The sequence below is a fragment of the Pseudoliparis swirei genome, chromosome 3 (genome assembly GCF_029220125.1).
Source record: "Pseudoliparis swirei isolate HS2019 ecotype Mariana Trench chromosome 3, NWPU_hadal_v1, whole genome shotgun sequence".
Taxonomy (NCBI): Eukaryota; Metazoa; Chordata; class Actinopteri; order Perciformes; family Liparidae; genus Pseudoliparis; species Pseudoliparis swirei.
In genome coordinates this window covers 13,096,490-13,122,722 of record NC_079390.1, presented here as the reverse complement: position 1 = coordinate 13,122,722, position 26,233 = coordinate 13,096,490, and the positions used below count along the sequence as shown (strand labels likewise).

The 26,233-nt window shown below is 42.8% G+C and overlaps 2 protein-coding genes and 1 long non-coding RNA gene across 18 annotated transcripts in view; all 3 read left to right on the top strand.

Moving 5' to 3' along the window:
- mtmr4 (myotubularin related protein 4) overlaps positions 1 to 1,831 on the top strand; it is a 40,162-nt gene extending 38,331 nt beyond the window's left edge. For all 10 annotated transcript variants that reach the window (XM_056444866.1, XM_056444820.1, XM_056444830.1 and 7 more), the window contains one exon: positions 59 to 1,831. In XM_056444866.1, the coding sequence (XP_056300841.1) occupies positions 59 to 236 (178 nt within the window). In that variant the 3' untranslated portion in view covers positions 237 to 1,831. The remainder of the gene's footprint in view (positions 1 to 58) is intronic.
- Positions 1,832 to 7,916: 6,085 nt separating this feature from the next.
- Positions 7,917 to 21,883, top strand: ca4a (carbonic anhydrase IV a). Its single transcript, XM_056411652.1, has 8 exons — positions 7,917 to 7,985; positions 16,223 to 16,267; positions 17,420 to 17,584; positions 17,673 to 17,818; positions 19,067 to 19,159; positions 19,260 to 19,326; positions 19,410 to 19,573; positions 20,218 to 21,883. The coding sequence occupies exons 1-8, from the start codon at positions 7,922 to 7,924 to the stop codon at positions 20,395 to 20,397; spliced, it is 924 nt and encodes a 307-aa protein (XP_056267627.1). The 5' UTR covers positions 7,917 to 7,921; the 3' UTR covers positions 20,398 to 21,883.
- Positions 10,999 to 14,298, top strand: LOC130191912 (uncharacterized). 7 transcript variants are annotated; one of them, XR_008831292.1, is made up of 5 exons: positions 10,999 to 11,298; positions 12,123 to 12,547; positions 12,676 to 12,761; positions 13,171 to 13,426; positions 13,742 to 14,298. It is a non-coding gene; the product is annotated as an uncharacterized LOC130191912 (long non-coding RNA). The 7 variants fall into 7 exon arrangements; XR_008831293.1 differs by having other exon boundaries at positions 11,004 to 11,298; positions 12,123 to 12,147; positions 12,225 to 12,547; positions 13,171 to 14,298; XR_008831295.1 differs by having other exon boundaries at positions 11,010 to 11,298; positions 12,123 to 12,147; positions 12,386 to 12,547; positions 13,171 to 14,298.
- Positions 21,884 to 26,233: the final 4,350 nt, after the last annotated feature.

Here is a 26,233-nt window from a genome sequence, read left to right as displayed (position 1 = left end):
CAGAATATTGTAAAATACAAAAAGTACACTAACTTCCTTTTGTGGTATTCATCTTCAGGAACTGTGGCAATGTGTTCTGTAAAGACTGTTGTCACCTGAAGCTGCCCATCCCGGACCAGCAGCTGTATGACGAGGTGTTGGTCTGCAACACCTGCCACGACCTGCTCCTCGAGGCCCGCACCCGCGAGATCCGCAGCCAGCAGCTCAAGAAGGCCATCGCCACAGCCTCCAGCTGAGAGGCGCTGTGTCGCGTGGGCCGCCTCGGCTCTGTCCTGCTCCTTTTGGACTGATTAGCTCAGCGCCCCGTCGTGACCCCAACCCACTGTGATTATGGCTGCAGAGGGGAGAGGGCCGGTTAGGGGGGGTAAGAGGGGAAGCTGCAGGAATTCTTGCTTTTTGGGAGGCTGTTTGGGAGCGGAGATGCTCTGGGAAACGGTCTGTGGTGAGGCAGAGAGGAGGAGGAGGAGGAGGAGGAGGAGGAGGAGGAGGAGGAGGAAGAGGAGGAGGAAAGGTGTGAGATGGAGGTGTGTCGGCGGGGGAGGTTTTCCTGGAGAACAAAACCTTCTGTTCAAAGGCTCTGAGGCGTCGAGTGGCCCCCACACGGCTCGGCCCTCTGGCGGTGCCCTGTCCGAGACACATCTCCAACCTGCCCCCCCCCCCATTAGAGTAACGCACTTTTAGAACACCTGCACCCTCCTTGGAGACAGTCTCGTACTTCAGAGGACAATCTATCACCCTTCCACGTGTCGGGACTCCAAAGCCTTTACCTGTACTACTGGAGGCTTTCAACTTTAAAAGAAAAAAAATTTGCTGCTACAGTATTTAAAAGTCTAATTTTGTATTCTTATTTTGTGCACCAGCTGTTGTGTATTTGAGGGGATTTGAGACCAAACTTGAGCAAAAAGGGAGAAATCTGCTGTTTACTTAGTCGTCGCATCGTATTCTTGGAGCCTGAATGCAACACATCATGGATAACTGGATCGAGTTCATGTTCCTGTGCATTGGGTGGGTCATGTGTGTGTTCACTGCTGCGATGTGTTTTCAAAATGATTTATCTGCACAGTCGATGTGTTCCCGTCTTTATCGACGCTTCTCTCCAGTCCAGCCACGCCGCGGCATTCGGCGCTCTGAGGGATGCGGTGTTGCCCGTTTGTTTGTTTTGAGGAAAGTGTGCTTGACGTGTTGAGAGGAAGAGAAGACTTCTGTAATATCTACTTCTGATGTGAGAATATTACATTCGAAGGTACAGTTGGCGTTCGGTGACGTTATGTGTGAATGAAAGACTCGGTGTCCACCTGACTGACGAAGACTCCTCAGATTGCTAACTGGCAGTGAAGACCGTGAAAGACTGAACAAAGTGTTTGGAGATTCTTGCTCTGCTTAGAGAAGTTTGGCCACAGTCCACTTTTCAAAAGATGTGTTTGTGTCCCCTGGTTGTTCCTGGAGATAATGGTGCCATATTCTGTTTTGTTCTCCATCTCGACTGCAGCAGGTTTCTTCTTGGGTCACCTATCTCTTTGTTTTGATGGTACAGCTAGTAAGGAGCTCGATTGAGACGACTATTAACAGATGGGTCCGATTGATAATGAGGCTAACTATTTTAATGGCTGATGGGATGTCAGTTATTTAACCTGTGTGGTTATCATTGTGTTTTTGTTTTTTCATACGGTGTTCATGAAGTCAAAATCTTTGAGAGGAACTCAGAAATGTGACCTACAGAGGTTTCTGATCTGTAGTGGTGGCTAAAACGTGTCACTTAATGAATAATTGTTGTAAAGAAATGCACTGTAAAAGTTAAATCCCATGGGTTAAAATAAAAGATTATATCGTGGATCTGTTTCCGATCTTGTTTGTTCTTTTTACAGGGCTCTGGGAACAGTCTTCAAACGGTCTTGTGCACCCCAATAAACGCCCACTTTCTGTGTTTTGTTACAGACTGCTGCTTAAACTCATCCAACCCTTCAAAAAATAATCATGCAAAAGATGCCAATTAAATGACCGTAATGTATTCTACGACCGTAATCTCGAGTCGGTAGATGTATTGAGTTTTTCCTCTGGTCGGTGGCGTAACGAGAAGCATTGGCTCTGTAATGCAGGGACTGGTTTCAAGCCGAGGCTAAATTCTTGCATTTATAATCTTTTTAATAATTTACATAACGTGGTCTACACTTCCCGTAGAAATGCATGAATAGTCAAAGTGCCACCTTCTGGCTCAGCTGGACGAATCTGCCCCCAACATGTCGCGCTCGTCACAAGTCTCGGCCTGAGGATATCGACACACCTGATTTTACTCCTAATCAAAGCGCTGCCGGGAGGCTCAACTGGAGTTGCTCGAATCTGCCCCAAACTTGTCATGCTTGTTGTTTCTTGTTTGTTTTTCATCATAACCTAAATTAGTGTGTGTAACTTTGTCTCTGTGCTTTAAGCTGCTGGCCTGATTTCTCTTTGCTGGGGCAAGGCTGAACTGGCCCTATTAAGTTTGTCACTATTACTTTTTATTCCTTTTTTCTTTTTACAGAGCTACACCTGAGAATGCGTGGTATATTGTGCTCTTAACTAACCAGGAACGTATAGCGTAGAGTCCATATCTTTAGTCATATTTACAAAACTATATTGTCTACATGCATGTTCTACAGCTTGTTGTTGTTGTGTAGCTCTTCCAAAGCTTGGTTTCAGTACTGGACAGGGCTCCTCCCCCTACACGCAGCCAACGGCGCTGTCCATGGTTCTGAAACGACAGCTATACGTACCTGTGACACGCGTGTTGCCGTCACCAGTAGGTTCCCCCCCCCTAAGCACCAAGAAGGACTGAGCAGCCAGAGGGATAGTTGGTAATCATGTTTATTTCCATGGCAGACTGTGTTTCTGCTCTCCACCCTGACTCCCGATCTGCTGTCCAGCCAGCTCCTTTATGGAGACAGCCTCAGATCCACCAACACACGTCATCAGCTGGACTGATTACCACTCTGATTAGCAATTAGTCCAGCTGATGACAATCAGACACCGTTCCCTGAACCACACCCCCGCTCCACCCACTCCGCAGCCGAGCCTACACACCCCCCACTGCCACAGTACCAAAAGGTCCTTGTTCTTACATTAGAAGCCTCTATTACGTGTTTTGTAATACAGCTTTGAGTGTTGTTTGTTATATTTTGTGACATCACCCTAAAGAAAGAAAAGTGTGATTCATCCAATCAAATTAATTGGTCCTTATTTTGGAATAAAGAGCTTCTCCTATAAATATAACTTGTCAGTGCATGCCTCCCTTCTGTGTGCAGCAAGAAGTTGAGAATTACAGAAGTACATATATACATACACACTTGTTTTATTAAAACTTTCATAGGAATCCACAAGGCCCCGCCTCCAACGCTGCAGCCGGTTCTTACATTAACGTACAACATTAACCTTTTGCTTCAGGATCCCAGGGGCCACGGGCCCACCAGAGGGCGCTGTTGTCCAGAACGTGGAGGTTTTTCTCTATTTCAGACACAATAAAGGCAAACTCAACTTTGGCTACTTCATACCCTTTTTCAAAATGTTCATCATATTCTGAATTAAATCAATTCTCTAGAAACTTAGTGTGTGTAACTTTGTCTTTGTGCCTGAAGCTGCTTGCCCGTTTCCTCTTGGTGGCCCTACTGCACTTCACCTACTGCATTCAAACCTTTAGATCTTGAGTTGGGCCTGATGGCCAGGGCCCCTCTAAGCATCCCATTGGTTGATTGTATGGTGCGAGGGAGACTCCAGGCTCAGGAACCATTTCCACACGACCCTATTTAAGGGCACTTTAGCCATTACTCAATAATAACTTGGATTGGTTTACGTTTGCATGTTTACAGGGATGAGGTTGCTCAACAGATGAGAACTGCACCTTACATTGCTGGTCCTGAGTCCTGTTGAGAGGTCTTTAACCATGGTCTTACTGGTCCTATATCTTGATTATTAATATCAGATTTTCATATGGCATTATTTGGCTGGAATTGTGTCATAGCCAGTGTTGGTAAATGGTCCCAGCAGTCGCCATGTCTCCTCACTCGTGAAAGTATATAGAAATCTGAAAAAAACCTTTCTGGCAATGCAGCAGTAGGCAACAGCTGATGCATCCTGTCCCACTATATATATTATATATATCAATGCTTTCCGACCACAGTATGACATCCCAGGGAGTAGTAGACAATGTTATGTTTCTCACACACAAACAATACTAGATCACTTCACCGTAGCTGCTCTAGGTAAACATGTACCATTCATTGGAGAATGTGAAGTCTTTATCACATTTTAAACCTGTCCTAAATCAAGTCGTTACAGAAGTAAACATAACCAGCTTCAAATGAGTGTGGAAGTTGTCTGACATGTGACAATGGCCCTCACTCACTGCCAATACATATGGCACACTGTCTAAATATTCATAATGCGATGCACAATGTGTCATACAGTATAGATCATTTGCCTATTTCCCAGTGTCTGATTTGTTTTTGCGCTGCGGCAAATCATCTCAAAATGGCGTGCCTGAAGAAGAGTGAAGACCACGGTGGTGGTCTGGAGGGGCCGCGGGAGCTTTAGGTTGTCGAGGGCTTTTCAGAGAAGCTCAACCTTATGTTCAGTGTTTCTTGAAGCCCCTCTAAATATATTTCTAAGTTCTTGTACGTTGGATATTCAAGATAATTTAATTTTTTACCATTTACCCTGATAATATCTAAATGTTTTGTTATGTCGCATAAACAATGTGATGCTTTGCTTTTTAGTAAATAAATGACCCCAAAGTGTATCAGCTACAGTAATCTTCACATCAACCAGCTAACACACCAATGTGCTGCTGACATCGAGTGAACTGTAGTTTAAGTAAAATAATAATAATAATAACTTTATTTATATAGCACCTTTAAAAACAATGTTTACAAAGTGCTCCACAGAGAGTCAAAGCAAAACAAGTGGAATAGCAAGAAACCAATATTACATTTAAATGTATATATTAAAATAAAATGGAAAATAAATAAATTAAAAACCAAATAAATTACAAATAAATTAAAAACAGACAACTAAATTAGGGGAACCAAAGTTCTGCATAAAAAGACGATCACTTAAAAGCTGTTCTATAAAAATGGGTTTTAAGAAGTGATTTAAAAGAAGTTACTGATTCTGCAAGCCTTATCCCCTCCGGTAGGTCGTTCCAAAGTCGAGGGACTCTAACGGCAAAAGCACGGTCATCCTTTCATTTAAGCCTCGACTCTGGAACGGCCAGAAGGGCCCCACCGGAGGATCTAAGGCTGCGTGCTGGCTCATAAGGGGCTAACATCTCAATGATGTAGCTTGGAGCCAGACCTAGGCGTGCTTTAAAAGTGATCAGCAAAATCTTAAAATCAATTCTAAAACGAACAGGGAGCCAGTGGAGAGAGGCCAGGACTGGGGTAATGTGATGCCGTCTGTTAAAACCAGTAAGAAGCCTAGCTGCTGCATTCTGGACGAGTTGGAGGCGGGAGATGGATTTTTGATTAATGCCGGAAAGGAGGGAGTTGCAGTAGTCTAGTCTTGAGAAAATGAGTGCATGAATGATTTTTTCCAGGTCTGACTGTGACAGTATGGGTTTAATTTTTGTAATGATTCGCAACTGAAAGAAGCAGGACTGGACCATTTTTTTATTCAAAATTCAAAATTCAATTGCGAATCAAACATTACACCCAGATTTCTGGCAACAGGTGTTAAATGGGCAGCCAGGGGACCAAGTTCACTATCGACGAAACCGGTGTTATTGTTTGGGGAATTGAAGAATATCACCTCTGATTTTGAGTTATTGAATTGGAGAAAGTTTTGTGCCATCCAGCGGTTAACGTCAGAGAGACAATTTAAAACGGCAGCTCGGCTCTCTGGGTCACCTGGTCTCAGCGGAAGGTATATCTGTGTGTCGTCTGCATAGCAATGAAAAGATACATTGTGTCGCTGGAGGATTTGACCAAGTGGAAGCATATAGATTGAAAATAAAAGTGGACCTAAAATTGAACCTTGTGGTACACCACAGGTAATATTAGTAGTGGAAGATGAGTGATTACCTATGGTGACCGAATAAGATCTATTTAAAAGGTACGAGGAAAACCAGCCAAGTGCAGTGTCTTTGATGCCAACCCAGGTTTTGAGGCGATCGATTAAAATGGCGTGAAACCTCTCCCAGCCCCGGGAAATTCATTTAACCCTTGTGTTGCCTTCGGGTCATTTTGACCCGATTCAATATTTAACCCTCCTGTCGCTTTCGGGTCAATTTGACCCGATTCAATGTTTAATGTCGGTGTTCTTTCGGGAGTCAACAAACAAACATAAAGTACCTCACACTTAAACTTGGAAAACAATATTAATTCTAATAATTTTCTGGAGATTTTAATAGCTGGGGTCATATTGACCTCAAGGGTAAAATATGTTAGTAAATATAAAGGTAACAGGAGGGTTAAACATTGAATCGGTTCATATTAACCCAAAGGCGACAGGAGGGTGAAACATTGAATCGGGTCAAATTGACCCGAAGGCAACACAAGGGTTAAGAAAAGAAACACAAAGGCTTTCCCTCCATTTTCCCACTAGATGGAGCTTTCCTATCAAGGGTAGGAGGTGGACTTGATTTCTGGACTGCGAGGAGGCCAGCACGTTCATAAAATCAAGAGATCTTTGCATATTTTCACAATTATGGAGGGTCTTTTTCTGGTAGAGTTCCTTCCACCAATGAATCAACACTAATTTATTTTCTTGAGAAAAAGTGAATGTAAATGGAAACGTACATTGTTACATGTTTTATTTACACACACACACACACACTCTCTCTCTAAATGAATCCAAGACACATCATCCGCTACACGCACACACACCATCATGCCCACTTCCTTATATTCCCAAGAAGAGCAACGCAAGCTAACTTGTGTTTTTTAGGAGCAGGGTCCCCTGTACTCAGTCAGCATGCTCAATAACTGGAGCTGAGGTCACTTTCCACTCTGAATGAAAATAAAGACGACAGCTTGAACATTTTGGTAATCAGAGATGATGAATAAGTGCAAAGTGTTGCACTGACTCGACAGATTTATGAATAGGGCGTGATAATAAACCTTTTCAAAGATCTGTGTGTGTGTGTGTGTGTGTACTGCTCATTCCCACTGTTTGAATCATTGAACCCCACTAACCCCACTGTATCAAAAGTAACTTCATACATTTGATGCTTTCTTACAATTTGAGGTACATGAGTATTTTCTATTTAATGCCTTTTTACACTTCCTCTACAAATATTATGACTGTACTTTTGACTCTGGGCCAGTTTTTTAAGAATAAAACAAGGTTGCTTTATTTAATATGCAATAGAATAGTTATTAGCCCCACAATAACCAGGTAACATTGTTTATGAATACATAAATAATAACTGTCCAATACACTCTTCCCTCCATTCATGTTGTTGCTAATAATTCTCTAATTATGTTCCTTTGCGAAGCTATTTTAGGCGTCCATCGCGTCAACACAGAGATACGGGACACGTCATGCTGTACTGACTGAAATAAGGATATTTATAACCCAATGTAAAAGAACACGGGGATGTAAGAGATGAACAAGTTCAGTCCACTCACAATCATATTTATATATGTCTCAAAGGTAATCTTCTGAGGGCCACCTCAAGTTATCTGTGGAGCAACGAGCCGCCCCGCATTGATGATTAACTCTTCAGATTCCCCTCAGGGCCGTTTACCGCCACAATCACCAGGATGTATTTCTATTAACACCAGGAGCCCGTTGATGGGCCCCCTTATCAGCGAAGAGCTTTATTTGAGATGATGCTCGAGGGGGAGGGGCCACTCTCTTTCTTTCCTGTATGGTGATAGATAAGTATAAAAGACCCCGCGCGATCACACTGGAAAAACAAGTCATTGTGTTGCCTCCGCTCAGCCGAGTCAACATGCAGCAACTCATCCTGCCCGTTCTCCTGGCCTCATGCTGGACAACCTGCGCAGGAGCTGGAGGTCAGTGTCTGCTTTGTTTTCATGGACAATGTGCCAAACAACGGGGTTTCTTTACATGTCTTTTGCAACAGTAAAGGTCGTAAGGAAATGGGTTAATTAACTGAATAAATAGAGATCTACCCTCATATTACTGCATTTAACCCCGTCTTTTGATATGTCTTTCTTATATTTCTGACCAAAAGCTGGAAGATGTGTCAGATAAGAATGCAAGTGATTGATTATCAATATCTGAATTTATGTAAGATGGAGTTAATTCCTAGTAACACTGAACTATACTGTGAATGAATACTTCAGAATGCTTCTCAATGAGACCTGAAGGATCAAGTTGCTTCTCTTCTTTTTTTACACCAGTTCTTCCAACCATGTCAATCACTATTCAATGAGAAAGCTGATCTATCGCAGAATCCCGAGAAAAAGGAGAAAAAAGGCAAAACTCCAAAAATAGATTCAGAAAGATGCAGTAAAAAATTATAATAACAACCAGTGGAGAAGCCACGGCTCCCCGGACGACAGAGATGTGCCTGTATGGGTGACGCTCTCCACATGCACACCTGCCCTGTCCACAGCTGTGGCCCCCGCATGCCTCCTTATGTCCCGCATGCCTCCTTATGTCCCGCATTCTCATCCGCAACTTGCATTTTCATCTCGGGCTCCGAGTTCAAGACCAGATCAAATTCAGAGAACAGTTATCAGCTGAGACGAAGGCAAGAGCTGCAGATCTGAGATTCCCTCAGAGCCACTGTGGTCTGGACACCTCTCTCTCTCTCTCTCTCTCTCTCTCTCTCTCTCCCCTCTCTCTCTCTCTCTCTCTCTCCCTCTCTCCCCCCCTCCCTCTCTCTCTCTCTCTCTCTCTCTCTCTCTATACCTCTCCCCTCTCCCCTCTCTCTCTCCCCCCTCTCTCGTGCACCTGCCCAGAACCACACTTAGCCAATGATTGTCCTCTGCGTCCTCGTTGCCGCAGAGATGCGCGTCGAGCTGCGCAGCGCCAATTCACAGCAGGTGATTCCGAGGCGTTAACTTCAGAGAAGAAGATCCGCGCGCTCCGGCACCGACTCCCTCGTGGGTCCATTAGCACTGACGGGTGGCTGGCGGCGGAAGTGACGAAACATTTTGGTCCAATCAATCAGTCATTGGTGAACAAATGCTGTGAAGTCAAACTAAGTCATTTTAACCCTTGTGTTGCCTTCGGGTCAATTTGACCCGATTCAATGTTTCACCCTCCTGTCGCCTTCGGGTCAATATGACCCGATTCAATGTTTAACCCTCCTGTTACCTTTATATTTCCTAACATATTTTACCCTTGAGGTCAATATGACCCCAGCTATTAAAATCTCCAGAAAATTATTAGAATTAATATTGTTTTCCAAGTTTAAGTGTGAGGTACTTTATGTTGACTCCCGAAAGAACACCGACATTAAACATTGAATCGGGTCAAATTGACCCGAAGGCGACAGGAGGGTTAAATATTGAATCGGGTCAAAATGACCCGAAGGCATCACAAGGGTTAAGAGACAGACCAGCCCTCTAGAATGAATAGAGCAGAGAGGGGTGGTTGCTCTGTTTGCAGTGCGGGCTGCAGCCTCCTCTCCTCTCACAGCCCGCACCGTGAGAGACGGTACTCAACACTTTGTAATGTAGTTAAAGTTTCAAGATATAACCGACCAGATCTTTAACGACCATTTATTTTTTCTTGCGCTATAACTGTAAATGTTTAATGTATCGTTTGTGATTGTTGAGATAGAAAATAATGCGCCACGTGCAGGGTGCTCTCTGTGACGCGCCGCTCCGCGCGCACCGCGCAGCGTCCTCGCCTCCTCTCGTGCGCGCGGAGGAGCCTCCAGCGCGTCCCCACTGAGCTGTCAGTGTCTGCAGGGCTCTCAAGTGTCACGCATTGAGCGTGAGATTCACGCATTTCGGTCTTAAGTCACGCACTCCCGCCACACATCGTATTTCTCACGCTGAAAAAAACTGTTCTGCTGTGAGGAGCCACTTATCAGCCAATCAACAACAACAAAATGGGCTACACAATAGCCAATCCGAAAAAACACCGTATCTGTTGTATCTGGGTAAGATTTAATCCAGCAACCAATGAAAATAAAGCATCCTGGAATTGCGCGCGACTGACTGATATCCGAAAATTTCGTTTTGCGCGTGGGGGGGGGGGGGGGGGGTGCTAATGGAAATGTCACTCTTGCCTGTCTTCAAAACTTGAGAGCCCTGTGTCTGTTATTGCTAATCAAACACCCGCAGCTCTGGACAGCATGTGCATAAGAAAAGCATATGCTTGCGGTGGAAAGGGAAACTTGATAAGTTCAAACGCTCTATTTTCAGATTTGTAGGAAACAACTAATATTATTGGGGAGGGACTCTGAATCCCTCCGCCCCATCGCGAAGTTCTTTGGAGGGGGGTTGCAGAGCATGCCTCCATCTCTCCTTTTAAACCTCGTTTTCGTGTGAAATGCGCGTTCCCATCTGGCGCAGACAACACAATAGCATGAAGGGACCCCGCGGCGCGTCGACGTGCGGGCAGCGCGGACTATTTGTTTTCCTTTCGTCGTCTTTTGTTTGTCTCCTCGACAGCTTCCTCAGGTTGCTCTCTTGACAGAGTTGATATTGTTCACGTGTCCTGCGCCGGACAAGAGATCAAAGCAGAGCACCGATTGATCAAGAATGGTGCGGACAGTAATCTGATTAGTTGATATAGAAACAAGCGATGAGCATAATATTGATCCTAACAGATAGTGATGGACGAAGTATTCCGATTCATTGACTCTTATCCAAGTAAAAGGGGAACACAAGACATATAGGCTAACTAATGATTCTGTAATCTGTCATTAATTGTTGTTATTAGTTGTTATTGCTAGTTGTGTGCTCTCTGCAGCAGATTCAGAGCTGGAATAACTCATAAAAGTGGTCTGACATTAAATTCATGCGTAATGATTACTGGTTTCCAGTAATTCATCATTGTGTTATCTCATCCTCCATCATGAATTATTAAGGACCTGCACTGTAAAATGTAATAGTAAAGTTTAGTTAAAAAAATTAGTGAGCTTTACTCATTTCTGCTTACTTTGTTGACCTTACTTTAAGAAACTTAGTAAAGAACACTTTTTGGTGAGTAAAGTTATTAAACTTATTATCTCAAGTAAGCTTTACTTTTAAAAAATGAGTGAGGCGGACTCGGAAGAAACTCGGACGCACTCGGCAGCACTCGGCTCGAATACGCATGCGCAGTCGACCACTGAAGACGTTCTTTGGCGGAGACGGATTGGCGGCAGCGAGAAGGCAGTGCAGGTGTGCGAGTTACTTTCAGGTAAGTTTCAGCGTCTCAATAACGTTTTGCCGTTCATGTCCTGAGTAAACATCGTCGTATCTTCGCCATATTGTTCATATGTATATTCGTAGTTGAATGTTAACTTTACGAAGCGTTTAATGTAAGCTAGCTCGACCGTCAAAACAAACGAGTCACAATGTTAATGGCGGACATCGTCGTGGCTGTCTCACTCGTGTGCATTAACGCAGCACTACGTCACACAACGCTACTGTCACTGAGTTAAGAGTGAATGCAATGTTAGGTTGAATGTAACTGTAATGTAATGGTACTACTTTATAGACATGCGGAGTGATACGAAGGCATGTGTGATCAGAGGGGGGGCGTGTACAGTCGGCGGCCCGCTCTTGGAGTTACCCGAATCCAGTCAGTCACGGTGTTATGTATGGTTAAGCTAATAAAGATACTTGGAGATACAACGGGCTCAAAACCCTATTATTCCATAACACTACAGTAACGAGGAATAATTCAACCACAACCGTATGATGGAGAACTTCTCGGCCACAGCGAATGTGGTACAACGTTTTTTTATTTTTTACTTGAACATCATTTCTTATTTTGTGATATTTAATGGAAATGACATCCATTATAACCAATAGCAAGTTTGAAACTAAGCTCCCTGCCAACCTCCCTACAGACTATTTATGACTTCAATCTATCTATCTATCTATATCTAGGATAAGCATTTGTAATCATGTTTGTCTGTGAAATCTTCCATTAAACTGATGGCTTTTTAGCCGTAAAAATGCATCTTTACGAGGAGTTATTTGCAGTTTGACTAATTGCTTTTGTTGTTTCTTTTGTAGGCTTTGAAAAACCTGGCAATGAATTGTAAGTATTGCTTATTTTCTTCTACACACTACTGCATAACACATGGAAGCGTTGCCAGATTGAGTCCATGTCTTCAGAGTGTCTCCTGTGACGACCATGAAGGAACGATGAGGGGAGCTGATGTAATCTGTTCAATCTAGAAGCCACTAGTTTTCTGCCCAGTGTGATGTAGTATGTTGTAATGTGTTTACTGTAGGTCTAATATGACTAAATATTAATTTATTTCAATTTCCGTTAGATTCTTCTGAGTTCTGTCGCTTATCAAGCAAAAATCTGAGTTGCAATCAGAGTTCTTCAAAGATCTCGACAAATACACTCCTCGCTTCCTGGAGAAGTTCAAGACCCAGAGGGGGAAAGTGTCGGACAGAAACTTGAATATCTGCAACAAGTCACACCTGGGGTAAGTTTCTCAAGCAGTCATTTTTCTTTATGTGGTTAATAAAGTAGTGTCACAGCATTGCATGCAGAGCTGTCAAATGATTGTCCTTTAACACTTGTGAATTGTGTGTGTTTAAAATGTTTTTTTAGAGTACAGATGTGACTGGGAGGTGAACAGCAGTCCTCCGTGGCTCTCCCGTCATCCTTGGAGATAACGCAGACTTCTTCAAGAATTTGTAAGTAGACTTTAGTCAAAATTATTTAATTCCACACCACAGGATGCCCAATATATCTCATGTGTTCTGCCTGTTAATCTTTTGTTATTGGCTACTTCTCTTCCAATCAGTGCTTCTATACTTTGTGATTCACTTATCCCTGATTGGGGCCCTTTTAGTGGGATCTCCCGTCTTTCCAGTCGGGTCCAGTTGCAGCTCTCTAGTCGCGCCATTCAAAACCCAAAGGCCTTCAAAATAAATAATTACAAATCATATCACACCTAAATGGGCATCTGTACACCTTCACATGTCTGCATGATGGTAGAGGGGTTCTACTAATATCTCCTGTTACCAAAAATGGGTTTTCACTTGTAACATTATCGCTATGTCTTTGTTGCTTTTGGGCAATATGCTCGCTCTCCTGCCACAGGAGGTTCAGGAGCAGCCAATATGATGCAGGTGTGACGGCTGAAGATGGTAGGTACCTGTTCAGCCTCCTGTGGTAGGAGCACATTTCCCAGAAGCAGCAGTGACAAAGAAATGTGGATGTTTACCACGAATATGGTTGGTTGCCCACGTATTAAACGTTGGTCTTTCTTTATTGAAGGTGTGAGTTTAGGATGGCATGAAGCTTCGACTTGACCCTATGGAAACACAGCAGAAGCCACGAACGGGTCCTGATCGGCGTGTGTTGTGATGCAACTGCATCGACCTGTTCTCAGGCCCTTCTACATTCTGTTTTTTACATTTGCTCTATTATTGTTGTTCCATTCAAATATCCCTATTTGTAAATATGATAATTCATATTCTTTATTATTAGCTTTTGCAATCATTCAGTGAATCACATGATCAATGAATTAATCATCACACTCACTCCTGAGCATCTTTCACTTGATTATCTAATAATATCAGAATCCAAGTAACCATTGTGTGTTCTACCATAGAAATGCAACGTGAAATTTGACATGTAATTGTGTTTTTTATGCTGCTCTTGTTATTAGGACTCTGATGACCTTCTGGACGTGTCCCACGCCTCCATTGGGACCCTGATGGTGCTGAAGACATCGTGGCCTCCTCACTCGCTGGACCTGGAGTCTACAACTACTGCCATCGTTTTGGGAGGAACAGTCGTGATGGGTGACCGTGATAATCTTCCCCGTGCCGTGTGGCTACTCTTCGGACTTATTTACCCCTGAATTTGGAGTATCCTCAACGAGTGAGGAACACCTTCTGAATTTATTCATAGAGTGCTTCTCACTTGGACCAAAAACCATAAAATTCAATCACTCAAATATCTACTGATGCCATAAGGGACTGTGTTCATGATGTGCAGTCAGGCCCGAGAACTTCACCCTTCTATCTCCAATTGAACTCTTTTCTAGAAAATGTCTGTTTTTGTTGTTTTTCTGTCATGAAATTTAGCAAATGCCGAAAACGCTGTGTTCATCATATTTCTGCATTACAAAACCTAATCTGGCAACATGTTCAGCGTTTTAAGCACGTTGTTTGAGTTTTAAAACGTGTTTTTCTTCTAAATAAACGTTGTCTTCCATTGTAACTGTTCTCCTTCTTTTGTTTCAACAACTTACAGTTTTTAGTTCAGCTTACTTGATCATTTTAAGGCAATCGGTTTCCTCACTATTTCTAAGTAATGGGATCTCATTGACTAGTAAAGTTAACTAGTTCTTATTAGTCCTGTTTACTTAATATAACTTGGATCTTTTAAGTTGTCTTTTTTAAGTTAACCTAGTAACTAATAATTGTTAAGTTAACTATACTAATGTTTACTGCAATTACATGAGTTGCCTAAACTTAGTTTCTTTTAGCTTTAAGAACTTAAAATTATTGAGCTACTTTACTTAGAAATGTTGAGGCAATCGGTTTCCTCACCTTTTTCAAGTAAAGTCAACTTATTACATACTTAAAGATTTTAAGTTACCTTCACTCGTATCTTTTAAGTTGTCTGAACTGACATATTATGAGTTGACTTAACTTATGTTTACTCCAATTACATCAGTTGCCGAAACTCATTTATTTTTAGTTTTAAGAACTTAAAATTATTGAGCTACTTTACTTAGACATTTTGAGGCAATCGGTTTCCTCACCTTTTTCAAGTAAAGTCAATTTATTACATGATTCAAGATTTTAAGTTACCTTCACTCGTATCTTTTAAGTTGTCTGAAATGACATATTATGAGTTAACTGAACTTATGTTTACTCCAATTACATCAGTTGCCAAAACTCATTTATTTTTAGTTTTAAGAACTTAAAATTATTGAGCTACTTTACTTAGAAAATGTGAGGCAATCGGTTTCCTCACCTTTTTCAAGTAAAGTTAACTTATTACATTTTACAGTGTGTTAATGATTCAAACTATATTTCTTCAGTAAATAGATATACATAATATTCTATATTTTGTATATGAAATATAGTAAAAGGTACCTGTGGCTGCCAAATAAAAATAAAATACTAATATACTCTAATTTGTACTTTATTGCCGTATTGAATACATGTACTTTGCTTTTACATGAAACTGGACGGGCCTCAATGCACATTTCAGAGTCTAACAGTTCAGAGAACATTTCCACATGTTGTCAGACCATACAAGACAAAGCACCTTATAATACTCTCCGCCACCAGAAAGTATCACAGAATAATGAGAGATGTGTGTTTGACTCCAAGCCTGCAACAGGAATACTAGAACTATGTATCAAAGGAGTGAGCCTCTCTTCATTATACAGTCGAGTGAATGATGGCACCAGTGAATCTAACACCTGCCAGAGCCAGAGGAAACAGCTTACCAACACGGCACCGGGAGGAGTCCGCGGTCGAATAACAGAGCGGGAGACCCTCCCCGTGTGTTTTTCATAAATATTTGATTTGTGAGGTAGCTGCAGATATTTGTCTCTGAGTAGGCCTACACTGCCTACAGGGTGGAAACATGCAAAGTGATTGTGAAATATTAATAATTCCTGAGACAAACATGTGAGAATGGGACGTCGCTGATGCAAAACTTCGGCTCCGTGTTTATCCTGATGGCACTGAAAGATAAAGCTCAAACGCAAACTTCTTTTTATGAATAGGAAGACAGTTGCTTTGTATTTTGTATGGCCGGGAATAACAGCAGGAGCCAATCTCATACATTGGAGAACAATTCACTGTTTGCTATAAGGGAAAACTAAATATTATTATTAATAATACAAAAGGATACATCTGTAAAAACACAAAGAATCTCGCTGGACAGTTGTTAGTGTATTCTAGGAGGAAACATCCCACTCCGCCTCACAATAGACTGAGGCTTGTGGTGTCAGAGGTTAGCAGTGAAGGCTGATACTGTGTGTGTGTGTGTGTGTGTGTGTGTGTGTGTGTGTGTGTGTGTGTGTGTGTGTGTGTGTGTGTGTGTGTGTGTGTGTGTGTGTGTGTGTGTGTGATCTTTACATTATTGGCTGTTGTCGTTGATGTTTTTGAATTGTCTGTTTCAGATTGGTGTTATCAGTCCCAGTTCTCCTGTGATCATCAGTGCAACGGTAAGCTTATTAAATACTAGAGGCGTAACAATATTTGATCATAAAAATAACTTTATTTATACGCTACTTTAAAGTTACAAAGTGCGTCACATTGGACATACATCCAATAGATGTAAAGGGCAATAAAATGCAAAGAATTTAAATAAAAAGAACCAAAAAGCAATTTCACAAATTACATTAAAAATAACTAAATGCAAGGAAATCACAGAATAAAACAATTTGTGAAAATGCTATTCTAAAATCGTGTGTTTAAAAGAGGATAAAGAGCTCACCAGCCTGATTGCTGGTTGTTTCCGAAGCCGAGGGGCTTTGATTGAAGAGGCTCCTCTGGCTTTCAGCTGGCTTTTAGAATTTATTTGACACATAGCAGAGTGAGGGCTGCGTTGGCTCATATGGACAGCGCCGCCGCTCCCATAACGCGCACTACGCGCTGCGCGTAGGGCACCAAGTCCTGAGGGGGCACCACAAAATAGGCAACTAAAGAAATCCTCATAGTTAGAATAATTATAATGCAGATATTATTTCAGTCTAGAAATATTAGGCGCCTTTTAGGCATGTGTATCACAAAACAGGCAGAACAAGAGATATACAACGCCGTGGGTCACTTTCCTATCTCAGGGGGGCATCATGAAGGAGTTATGCTTAGGGCACCAACATGGTTAGCAGCGGTACTGCATATGGAGTTAGTAAATCAGAAATATAATCAGGAGACAATCTAATACAAGTCTTCTACTGTTGGTCAGCATTACAACCTTAAAAAATTACTCTAAAATGTAAAGGTTACCCGATGTACAGATGCTCTAAGTGGAAAGACATTTTACACATTTAAGAATCTGAATTCTAATAACTTCCGATCACCTTTTTTAAACTTCTGTAAGAAGGACATTGGGTTTGCTTAGTTGTGAAGCTTTTGCAATAATAGATCTTAAGGTAACATATTGATGGAGAAGACTGACGAGTCACTGCTGTACATTCAACTCAAATCAAGAGTCCATCTGTCTAAGCACCAGTAAGATCGATCAATAAAACGCGTTGATGCCGACATCAGCTCCTAAAAGAAGGTCATGACGAACCCTGATGAGTCTCGGTGCTTCCCCTCACTTGAAAACCAACAGTATGACTTTTATAACTTTGGTCCTTTTCTTGTGTTAGCGCCGGACAATTGGGACCACGCCCACACCGACTGTGGAGGAAGAAACCAGTCGCCCATCAACATCGTCACAAGAAAGACTTTGAGAGACGAGCGGCTGACCTCTTTCCAGTTCGCCAACTACCAGCAGGTCTTCAGAGGCACGATCAAGAACAACGGCCACTCGGGTGAGCACATTTTCCATCTTCCATCCGCTGAGCCCTCAGTGTGGAGCCGTTGGGTGACGTCTGTGTGTCCCACGCGTGCCCTCACCAGTTCAGGTTGGAGTTCCTATCCTGAGCACCATCTCAGGTGGAAGCCTGTCCACCAGCTACAAGGCTGTGCAGTTCCACCTGCACTGGGGCAACAATGGAGGGCCTGGCTCCGAACACACCATCGATGGGGAGCAGTATCCCATGGAGGTATACATCACTACGCTGAACACACTCGTCCTGTCTTATAGTTGTCATCTGAAGCTGGTGAAGGTTTACTAAGTCTTAGCAGCTGGAAACACAACAGAAAAACAAACCATCAATTTGAACTAGGATTATAAAAGGGCAGACCTATAAATTGAACGATTCAAATATAGATAGATAGAATAGATAGATAGATATATACTTTATTAATCCCCAAGGGGAAATTAGTTCTCTGCATTTAACTCATCCTTAGTTATTAAGGAGCAATGGGCTGCAGTGATGCGGAAGCAACTGGGGGTTCAGTGCCTTGCTCGACGATCGAACTGACAACCCTTGGGGTTAAATATGTATGTGAATATACTGTGAATGTAAAGGGTAAGGCTGGTGATGCTCTTTATTTTTCCCATTATTTAAATACCAGGACAAACAGTGCATTAGTCCGCCCTTCAATACTTCCCGACCTCTCGACACTGGCTGTGGCTCCCAGCCTCAAGCCCATTCATCCTTTACTCAAGACATAAATCTTTAAAACAAACAGGCCACAAATACATAGTTGTTTTTCTCAATAGCTCCCTGGACACTGAAGTTTTAGCAAACGTTACTCAAATGGGTGTAAGTACTGCATTTGTTACGATGTATTTTCTGCCAGGGGTTTGACGTGCTGGTGAGTCTCTCAGCAGCAGTAAGGTTTATGAAGGGCTGACTCAAAATAAACACACTGCCAGTGTTTTGCTGCAGTAAAGAAACATGTCACCCAGTCTGATGATGTTGCATATCCATATCTTATTGTTATTTATACGTCTTTTTAAAACAATGGAGCTCTATATACACACAGACCTGCAAGTAGGGTAAATTAATTGTTGGCTTTGGTCTTTTTATGGAAATTGTTGACAATATCTAAAATCACCAGATGTATCCTTTAAATAGCCCAAAATACTGATTGGGCTATTCCATTTATTTTTTTAATGGGTACACTGATTCCCTCTGTTACTAAGTGGTGGTTGTTGGATGGTTATGGAAGCTTTATCTATCAATGAAGTCCTTTACGACACATTTTTTTAAAGAACTGATGAACTTCAACTGATATCGTGTACGTATTGTTCGAGCTGGAAATATGCTCAACAAATGTTGCAATGGGGCTGTAAATAATCAAAACAGGACTTTTCGTACGGGCCCCATTTACAACAGTATTCTACACATACTGTCAAAGGTTATTGTGAGAAAGCGGTAAGATCAATCCTTTTGTCTCGACAGCTGCACATTGTTCACATGAAGCACCACTACACGGACCTGACCACAGCGCTGTCAGACCCACAGGGAGTGGCAGTCCTTGGGTTCTTCTACGAGGTAATCATATTGATGACGGTTTAGAACTCAAACTGCTATGACCGAACAGATCTGAAGTCGGCATGAAACAATGTTGAAATGTGTATGTTTACATTCTCAGAGATCCAATAGTGCCAACCGGAAGTACGAGCCGATCATCAAAGCTCTGCAAAGCATCAAAGCTGCAAGTACGGACTGAGATTTAAACTAACCAACTAAAGGCTGCACATTGGTACTGCTCACCTTTCATATGTGGGGTTTCTGTTTTCAGATGGAAATACGTCTTTGCATTCCATCTCTCTGGCACAACTAATCCCACCTGAGCAAAATCTGACCAACTATTACCGCTACAAGGGCTCTCTGACCACCCCAGGGTGTAGCGAGGCTGTGATTTGGACTTTGTTTGAGAACCCCATCCCTCTGAGCATGGAACAGGTCAGGGTCATACATGCAAGAAGATTGTTTTAAAAAAAAATGCTCTTTCTGTCTTTTGGTCATAAAGGTAAAGTTTCTGTTAAAATGACAGCCGTTGAAAGTTTCCCTGAATGGTGGAGAAGTATTAAGATCCTTTACATTATAAAAATAACAACCAATTAATGAGGTATTGAAGAAGAAAAAACAAAGCTCTGTCACATAAATTTCTATTCTTTTTTTTATACTGTTCTCTAATCTTAGTTTTCGTCTTGAAAACTGAAATATTTCCATGTGCCTCCAGTAGAGTATTTAAAGGGGGTGGGTTTGGTGGAACTCATAGACATCTGAAGTTTGACAAGGGGCCCCAACTAGACACTGCTCTTTTGTCAGAGATCACATAACATGGGGTAACCGCTGGTTACCTATGTATGGTATTTCATAAGCATTTGTGTTCTTGTACTTTGTAATGAAAGCTGAGGATAAAATGGAAATATTCACAAGTTCCTCAATATTGTATGTTGTGTGTAAATGTACTTAATAACATTCCTAAATGTACAAGCCCAGAAAAAAACCTCAGCATTAGCCGGTCAGTGAAATGACACACCTTGATAAGCTCTTTCCAAATCCTGGGGCATAACACATGTGTTTATCTTCTGCTCCTCCAGCTACGGGCGTTCTCTGAGCTCAAATTCCAGGACGGGAAGCGGATGGTGGGGACCTTCAGGCCGGTCCAGCCTCTGAACGGTCGGCAGGTGTTCCGGTCTGGAGGCGCAGTGATCCTGGCCAGTTCCGCCCTCCTACTGGCCGCCATGGCCACGGCCCTGGGCCTGTCCCAAACCAACTAGAGCGAGGTATCCTGCTGCACTGCGACATCCATGATGTGTCTCTCCTCCGCTGAACCCTGGTTTGCAACATCTTCATCGCACGGAGAGGACCGACCATGTTGTAGTGCAGCCATGACTCACCTGGTCTTCCTCCCTTACAGAACAAATGACAAAGGTGTTCGAGGAACGCCTTACGAACTGTGCTGTGAGAGTTTGACCAGCATTCATGCATGCGCAGTGAAGCAGGAGGTCATATTTCAGCGTTATGAATGTGCCATTAAGCAGGTTGTCAAGCACTCAAAGTGCCAACTGAATTCAAAATTCAACATCAGATCCCGTAGTCGTACCTTCATTTTTCACACAGTGTCATTCCATAAACACCAGCATACGATCGTACCCTTTAGACCTCCTTGTCCAATGTCAGGTAAATTTAGCCTCTGCTCCATGACAGGGCGAGCCGCCGATGGAGTGCCAATGACGGCCCAATGACCCGACACGTGGTGCGCTGTTCTCAGCGGGGCATGTGAACGGCCTCGAGCTATTTATAGCAGAACTGAATCAAATAAATATGCTCCATTTCAAAGCCAGTAGTCAAAGGAGTCAGGAGTTTGACTTTTCTTTCAAAGTCCAGGAGCACACGGCACGCAGACGCTCAGTCAGCATTTGGTTTGAGGAAGCGGGGAGGGTGAGGGGTGCAAGGTCTGGCCTATCGCCACGGGAATCAATTGTCAGGAGCAGATCTGCAGTCTATTTCCACACCTTAGACAAAGACGAAGCTGAACAGATGCTAACGATGTTCAGTGAGGGGGAGGGGGAGGGGGGGCATCTGCAGAGCGAGAGGACAGGAGACTTTTGAGAATCGACCGGCGCACAAAACCACTGATCGTTTCCAACCAACGTCATTGTCTTCATCCATCTCAAAACACTCTCGTGAATCTGCATGCCCTGATGTTCCAGATGTTCCTCATGAGCTGAGTGTACATGCCCATTTAAACCGTGCTTGCCAAATTCAGACACACACACACAGCCGTGAAGTTCAGTGAGCTTGTCTTGAGAACATGTGACTGTGTTCATGGTTTGTATTACAGGGTCTCGGATGCACTGCATGGTATCGACTGTGACTCACACCCCACTGAGTTCTCACTCATTTATTCAGGAGGACTCATTAAGTATTCTAGAGAGAGTCCTTTGCAATTTTCCAGAAGGATTTGTTGTGCTGATCGAACAAGGAATCTGTATGTTTCCCATAGTTTCATAATGCATTGAGTTGTATTTCTATGCTGTGTCATTGTACACATGTATTTATGTACTGAATGTATATATTAATATGAGACGGACAGTTGTGTTATTTATATGCAAAGTTTATATATATGGCACTGAATGCAAAATCATATATGAAGTATCAAGCTGTTTCGTGAGCAATCAAGTTTACTTATGTTGTCATGCTTGAACTTGTCATGGCCGATGTGTTCTGACAAACGAATAAACTCCGTACATGACTTTTTAATGGCAGCCTCTTCTTCTTGCACAGGTGATCAACACTGTATTATGCATCAGGTCTGCCCTGCATGGCATCTCTGCCCTGTGGAAACTGATATTGGACTAACACTCTGTTGGCTCTGCCAGCTCAGACACACAGACAAGCGTCTCACCCGCCTGTTCGATTCCCCTTCCTTCTGTCAGAAGAGTCTGAGGGCACTCGTGGTTCTAAATCCTTAAATAATCCTATTCTATTTGACTTGTCCTTGATGTTATATCGAGCCTGTTTTTGGCCACCATCCACACATGCACACACACTCACACACACATTGTTGTTTCATGCACAACTCCCTGAAAGCTCCCAGAATAGCAACACAAACACGTTCAAATCTCTGAGACAACATGCGCCTTTCATTTTCTTAGAGGTGCTTTCCCAAACTTCATCCCCTTTCAAGTTACTTGATGTCCCCGTCTCCCTCCTGTTGACCCCACTCCCATTAAGGAATCAAAAGACAGCAGCCCTTCACAGAGACAGGCATGGAGACAGACAGAGACTACAGACAGAAGCTTGAATGAAAGCCTCCCGTTCATTCCACTGCTCACACCTCTGTTGCTTCTTCAGGTCAGCATCAGGAAGGACTGAGGATCAAAGGGTGGATCCTTAATATCTGTCAGGGGTACCATGGTCTTCTTGTCAGGCTCCTAGGACGACCACCACAATGCCTCACTAACTCCAAGATCTCCCCTGAAATGCCCCACGTCCCTGGGGTCTCCGGGACAAAGGGCGCCATTCTCCCCAGGAGAAACCAGAGGCATCCTCATGGTGAATGTGACCCTCTCTGAAACACACACAGCAGCCCATCAGATATCCAGCTGTAGTTAAAGGTCACTGGGGCGATCGTTGTCCATGTGGTCGAGAGTAAAAACAAACAGTGTCACCTTTACGGCCTCTCTTTGTGAGGTCCCTACTCCCTGCATCTCACGCGGTCCGTTGATCGATGCCGCCATGTGTGTGTCTCTACGCCAAGCTGCCACCAGGAAATATCTGAGGCCCGAACAACTTAACTCTAATCCAATTGATACACCTGCTCACCGCGTCGGTCTGCTGCCAGTGATATAGCTCACAGAGATGTGATGAAATAATGTCAGCCAGAGGTTAATGACGCCTCTCCTGCCAAGTGATACAGCAGCAGCTAGCCGGTGACAATGGCCCCCACTGGAGGAAGCAATCAAAAAGAGCCCAACAGTCATTTCCTCTTAAATTGAACTTAAGAGAGATTGCCTTGTCCTTTCGCACACAATGGGTTTAATTGAAGGAAAATTGCACCAAAACAGCAGGGGAACATTAACAGCTAATATCTTTATAGGAGCCTATTTATCACAACCCAAACGCTGTAACAGCTATTCGCTACATTTCCCATCAGTGGGGATAATATCCTTTCATTTCTACACAGCGGCTGACATCAGTTCACATCCAGCGCTGTGATAAATGCAGAGAAATCCTGTTAAGCAACTTAAAGCCTTTTGATCTCACAGAGCAGGTCAAGGAGAAAATCACTGGGTTTAATAAGTAGCCTTTTCAAAATGCTTCCGGTCAACAACACTTGAGTTTCATTGGCAGTGCAGGGCGTGGGTCACGGGGTCAAAACCCAAAGAGTCCCAAAGCGAGCTGTCTTTACCTGTGAGCCTGGTTTGCATCCTGATAAGTCGGCTGGTTCTTTGAGGCGTTCGAGGAGCGCGATGGCACCCGGTGATCAGCTGCTGCAGAGGCAGCTCACTGCTCCCGCCGTTGGGCCGATGAAAGTAGAGTCAGTAAAGCAGACAGACTTGGCTCTGAGGCCGGTGTGTGAGAGTCGGCTAAAGCAATAGAATAACCACGGTAATGAGTAGGTTTTGGTAAAGTGACCCTGATTAGTCTGGCCTACTGTAGACAGTATAGTTCATGACGGGGTAAAACAGGTGAATGCACAGATAAGGAAGAAAGCCCCATCACACTCATAGAACCCCCCCCCCCCCCCCCCAAAAAAGATTTCTGTCAGTAACTGGGAACACAATCAGCTCACCTCTCTTCCAAAGAAAGTTAAAAAGATAGGTGGACATTCTTCCAAGTGGATCTTACTGTATGTATGCCCATAATTATATCAAAACATTTAAATATACATATGGGGATGTGAGTATAGTTTTAAGATATACTTGAAAAAATTTCAACCTATTCTTTTAGTTGATTGAACTTGATACAAGTAGTTTCTAATGTTTCATAAACCTTGAAATAAACATGAAGGAGCAGTGGGTTTAGTCAGTAAAGAGACAATGAAGTGAAAAAAGCTCCTTATTCCCTTCACCACCGAGGTATGTCATATGTCAAAGTAACGGTCGTGACATGGCAGTGTGAACACACAACATAAGATTAGGTTCCTAAGTTGAACCCTGCCCAGAGACCCGTGACATAAGTCCTGGTATTGTCTGAGAGCCAAAGAAAAAAAAATGATAAATTGACCTCAAGTAAAGTTGCTTCTACAGGATAACACAGTTAAATAAACAGGATAACCTTGACTAACTTTCCTCGAGGATGTTGAATAGAAATAAAACAAAACATTGGCACAAAGTCAACTGTGAAGAAGCTGATTGTTGCACTTTTGTTGAGAAAGTAACACTTCATCGTGACCTGAGTGCGGACTTGGAGTGTCAATAAACAGGAAGAAGGCCCAGGCTGGGGTGACAGACAGTCCCCTTCTAAAGGTACCTAAGTACCAGCGCTCACAAAGGGCCGGAGGCCGACATGGGTAAGTCGTCCTATTTTGACAACAATGTTATTTGGCTGCATTGTTCTGGGGTCAGTGCAGTAGTGAGGAGTCTTGTGAAAAAAGAGAAGATGTCTGTAAGTTTTTAGGTTGACCCTGAACCAGGTTTTCCTTCTGAGGAATCAGAAGTCGGATCAACAGTACAGTATATTCTCAATACCCATATTCATATTGTCTTCAACATTTCTTAGTTAATTCTTGAAGATGTATTCAAGAGAAGAAAAAAAGAGATGGGTTCTCAAAAATGTGTCAAAGGCCCCAGAGACCCGGCAGCTTGAGGGCTATGCGCGTCACAGCCTGTTCAAAGATTACACTTCGGAATAGTTTCCAATGGAATTCCCAAATACACACGAGGATGTGAAGATGTAAATTATGTTGTATACCTGATAAGAATAGTATCTGCAGTCATACAACTCATCCACCCTTTTTCCTGGTGTAAATATTTTTGTTCTGGCTGGCAGCCCACCCTGTTCACCCGGACGCCACGAGGAAGCAGCCGGCACTTTATTTAATTTAATTTTATGAGTCATTCGGAACATGACAGCGAGAAAATGTCCTTGACTGAAGCTGTGCAGAGCTCGCTTTAGTTGGCTCTATATATATATAACTTTGGGTTTTCAACAATAACTTCCAGTATTCACACACATTTTAAGTCTTTTTAAAAGTATTTAACCACCCTTACACTATTGTCAATAAGGCAAGTCTAACATTCTTTCAAACCAAAGTTTTGCTGTGGGACATGATGAATCGTTCATCGGCCATAAATGGATGGAATTACTTTAGATTATAATAATAAGCGTGTCATAATGCAAACTTTAACATGGCCAATTAAAGAATGGATATTGTCTTTAATTGAAGTCTTGGTCTTCGGTAACTCCTGGAAGACTGCCTGGGTCCAATTCAATTCAATTCAATTCAATTCAGTTTATTTGTATAGCCCAATTTCACAAATTACAAATTAGTCTCGGAGTGCTTTACAATCTGTACACATAGACATCCCTGCCCCAAAACCTCACATCGGATCAGGAAAAACTCCCAAATAACCCTTCAAGGGGGGAAAAAAGGGAAGAAACGTTCAGGAGAGCAACAGAGGAGGATCCCTCTCCAGGATGGACAGGTGCAATAGATGTAATGTGTACAGAAGGACAGATTTAGAGTTAAAATACATTCAATGAATATGACAGAGTGTATGAATAGTTCATAGTAGGCATATTCCACGATGGAGACCTCCACGATCCATCAGGCAGATGGCGGTAGAGAGGCGGAGTGGGCGGAGTCTCAACAGTGGGCGGAGTCTCAACAGGACAGTGGCCAGCTGCTCGCTAGATGGCTGCAACATTAGTTGCTAACCTTAGCAGGTGTGCACAGTATGTTTATCAGAGTTTTATCGCACATTTCATCCATGTACAGTACATTTGATAGTAAAAACAATATTTGACAGTAAAACTGCAGTAGATCGCTGGAGATCTTGGCACATAGCACTTTATCCTGAAAACTTTAACCTGCTGAAAATTCTCTTTGGTCTCTGCCTTGTGTATGTATTTTGTATTCTTCTGTATATTTCGTATTGTTATTGG

What these genes read in the sequence shown, in the direction of transcription:
- ca4a (XM_056411652.1), top strand. Translation starts at nt 7,922, where the DNA reads ATGCAGCAACTCATCCTGCCCGTTCTCCTGGCCTCATGCTGGACAACC. An exon ending in CAAGAACAACGGCCACTCGG is followed by an intron (nt 17,585 to 17,672) that starts GTGAGCACATTT and finishes TGCCCTCACCAG; the next exon opens with TTCAGGTTGGAGTTCCTATC. An exon ending in TCCTTGGGTTCTTCTACGAG is followed by an intron (nt 19,160 to 19,259) that starts GTAATCATATTG and finishes TTACATTCTCAG; the next exon opens with AGATCCAATAGTGCCAACCG.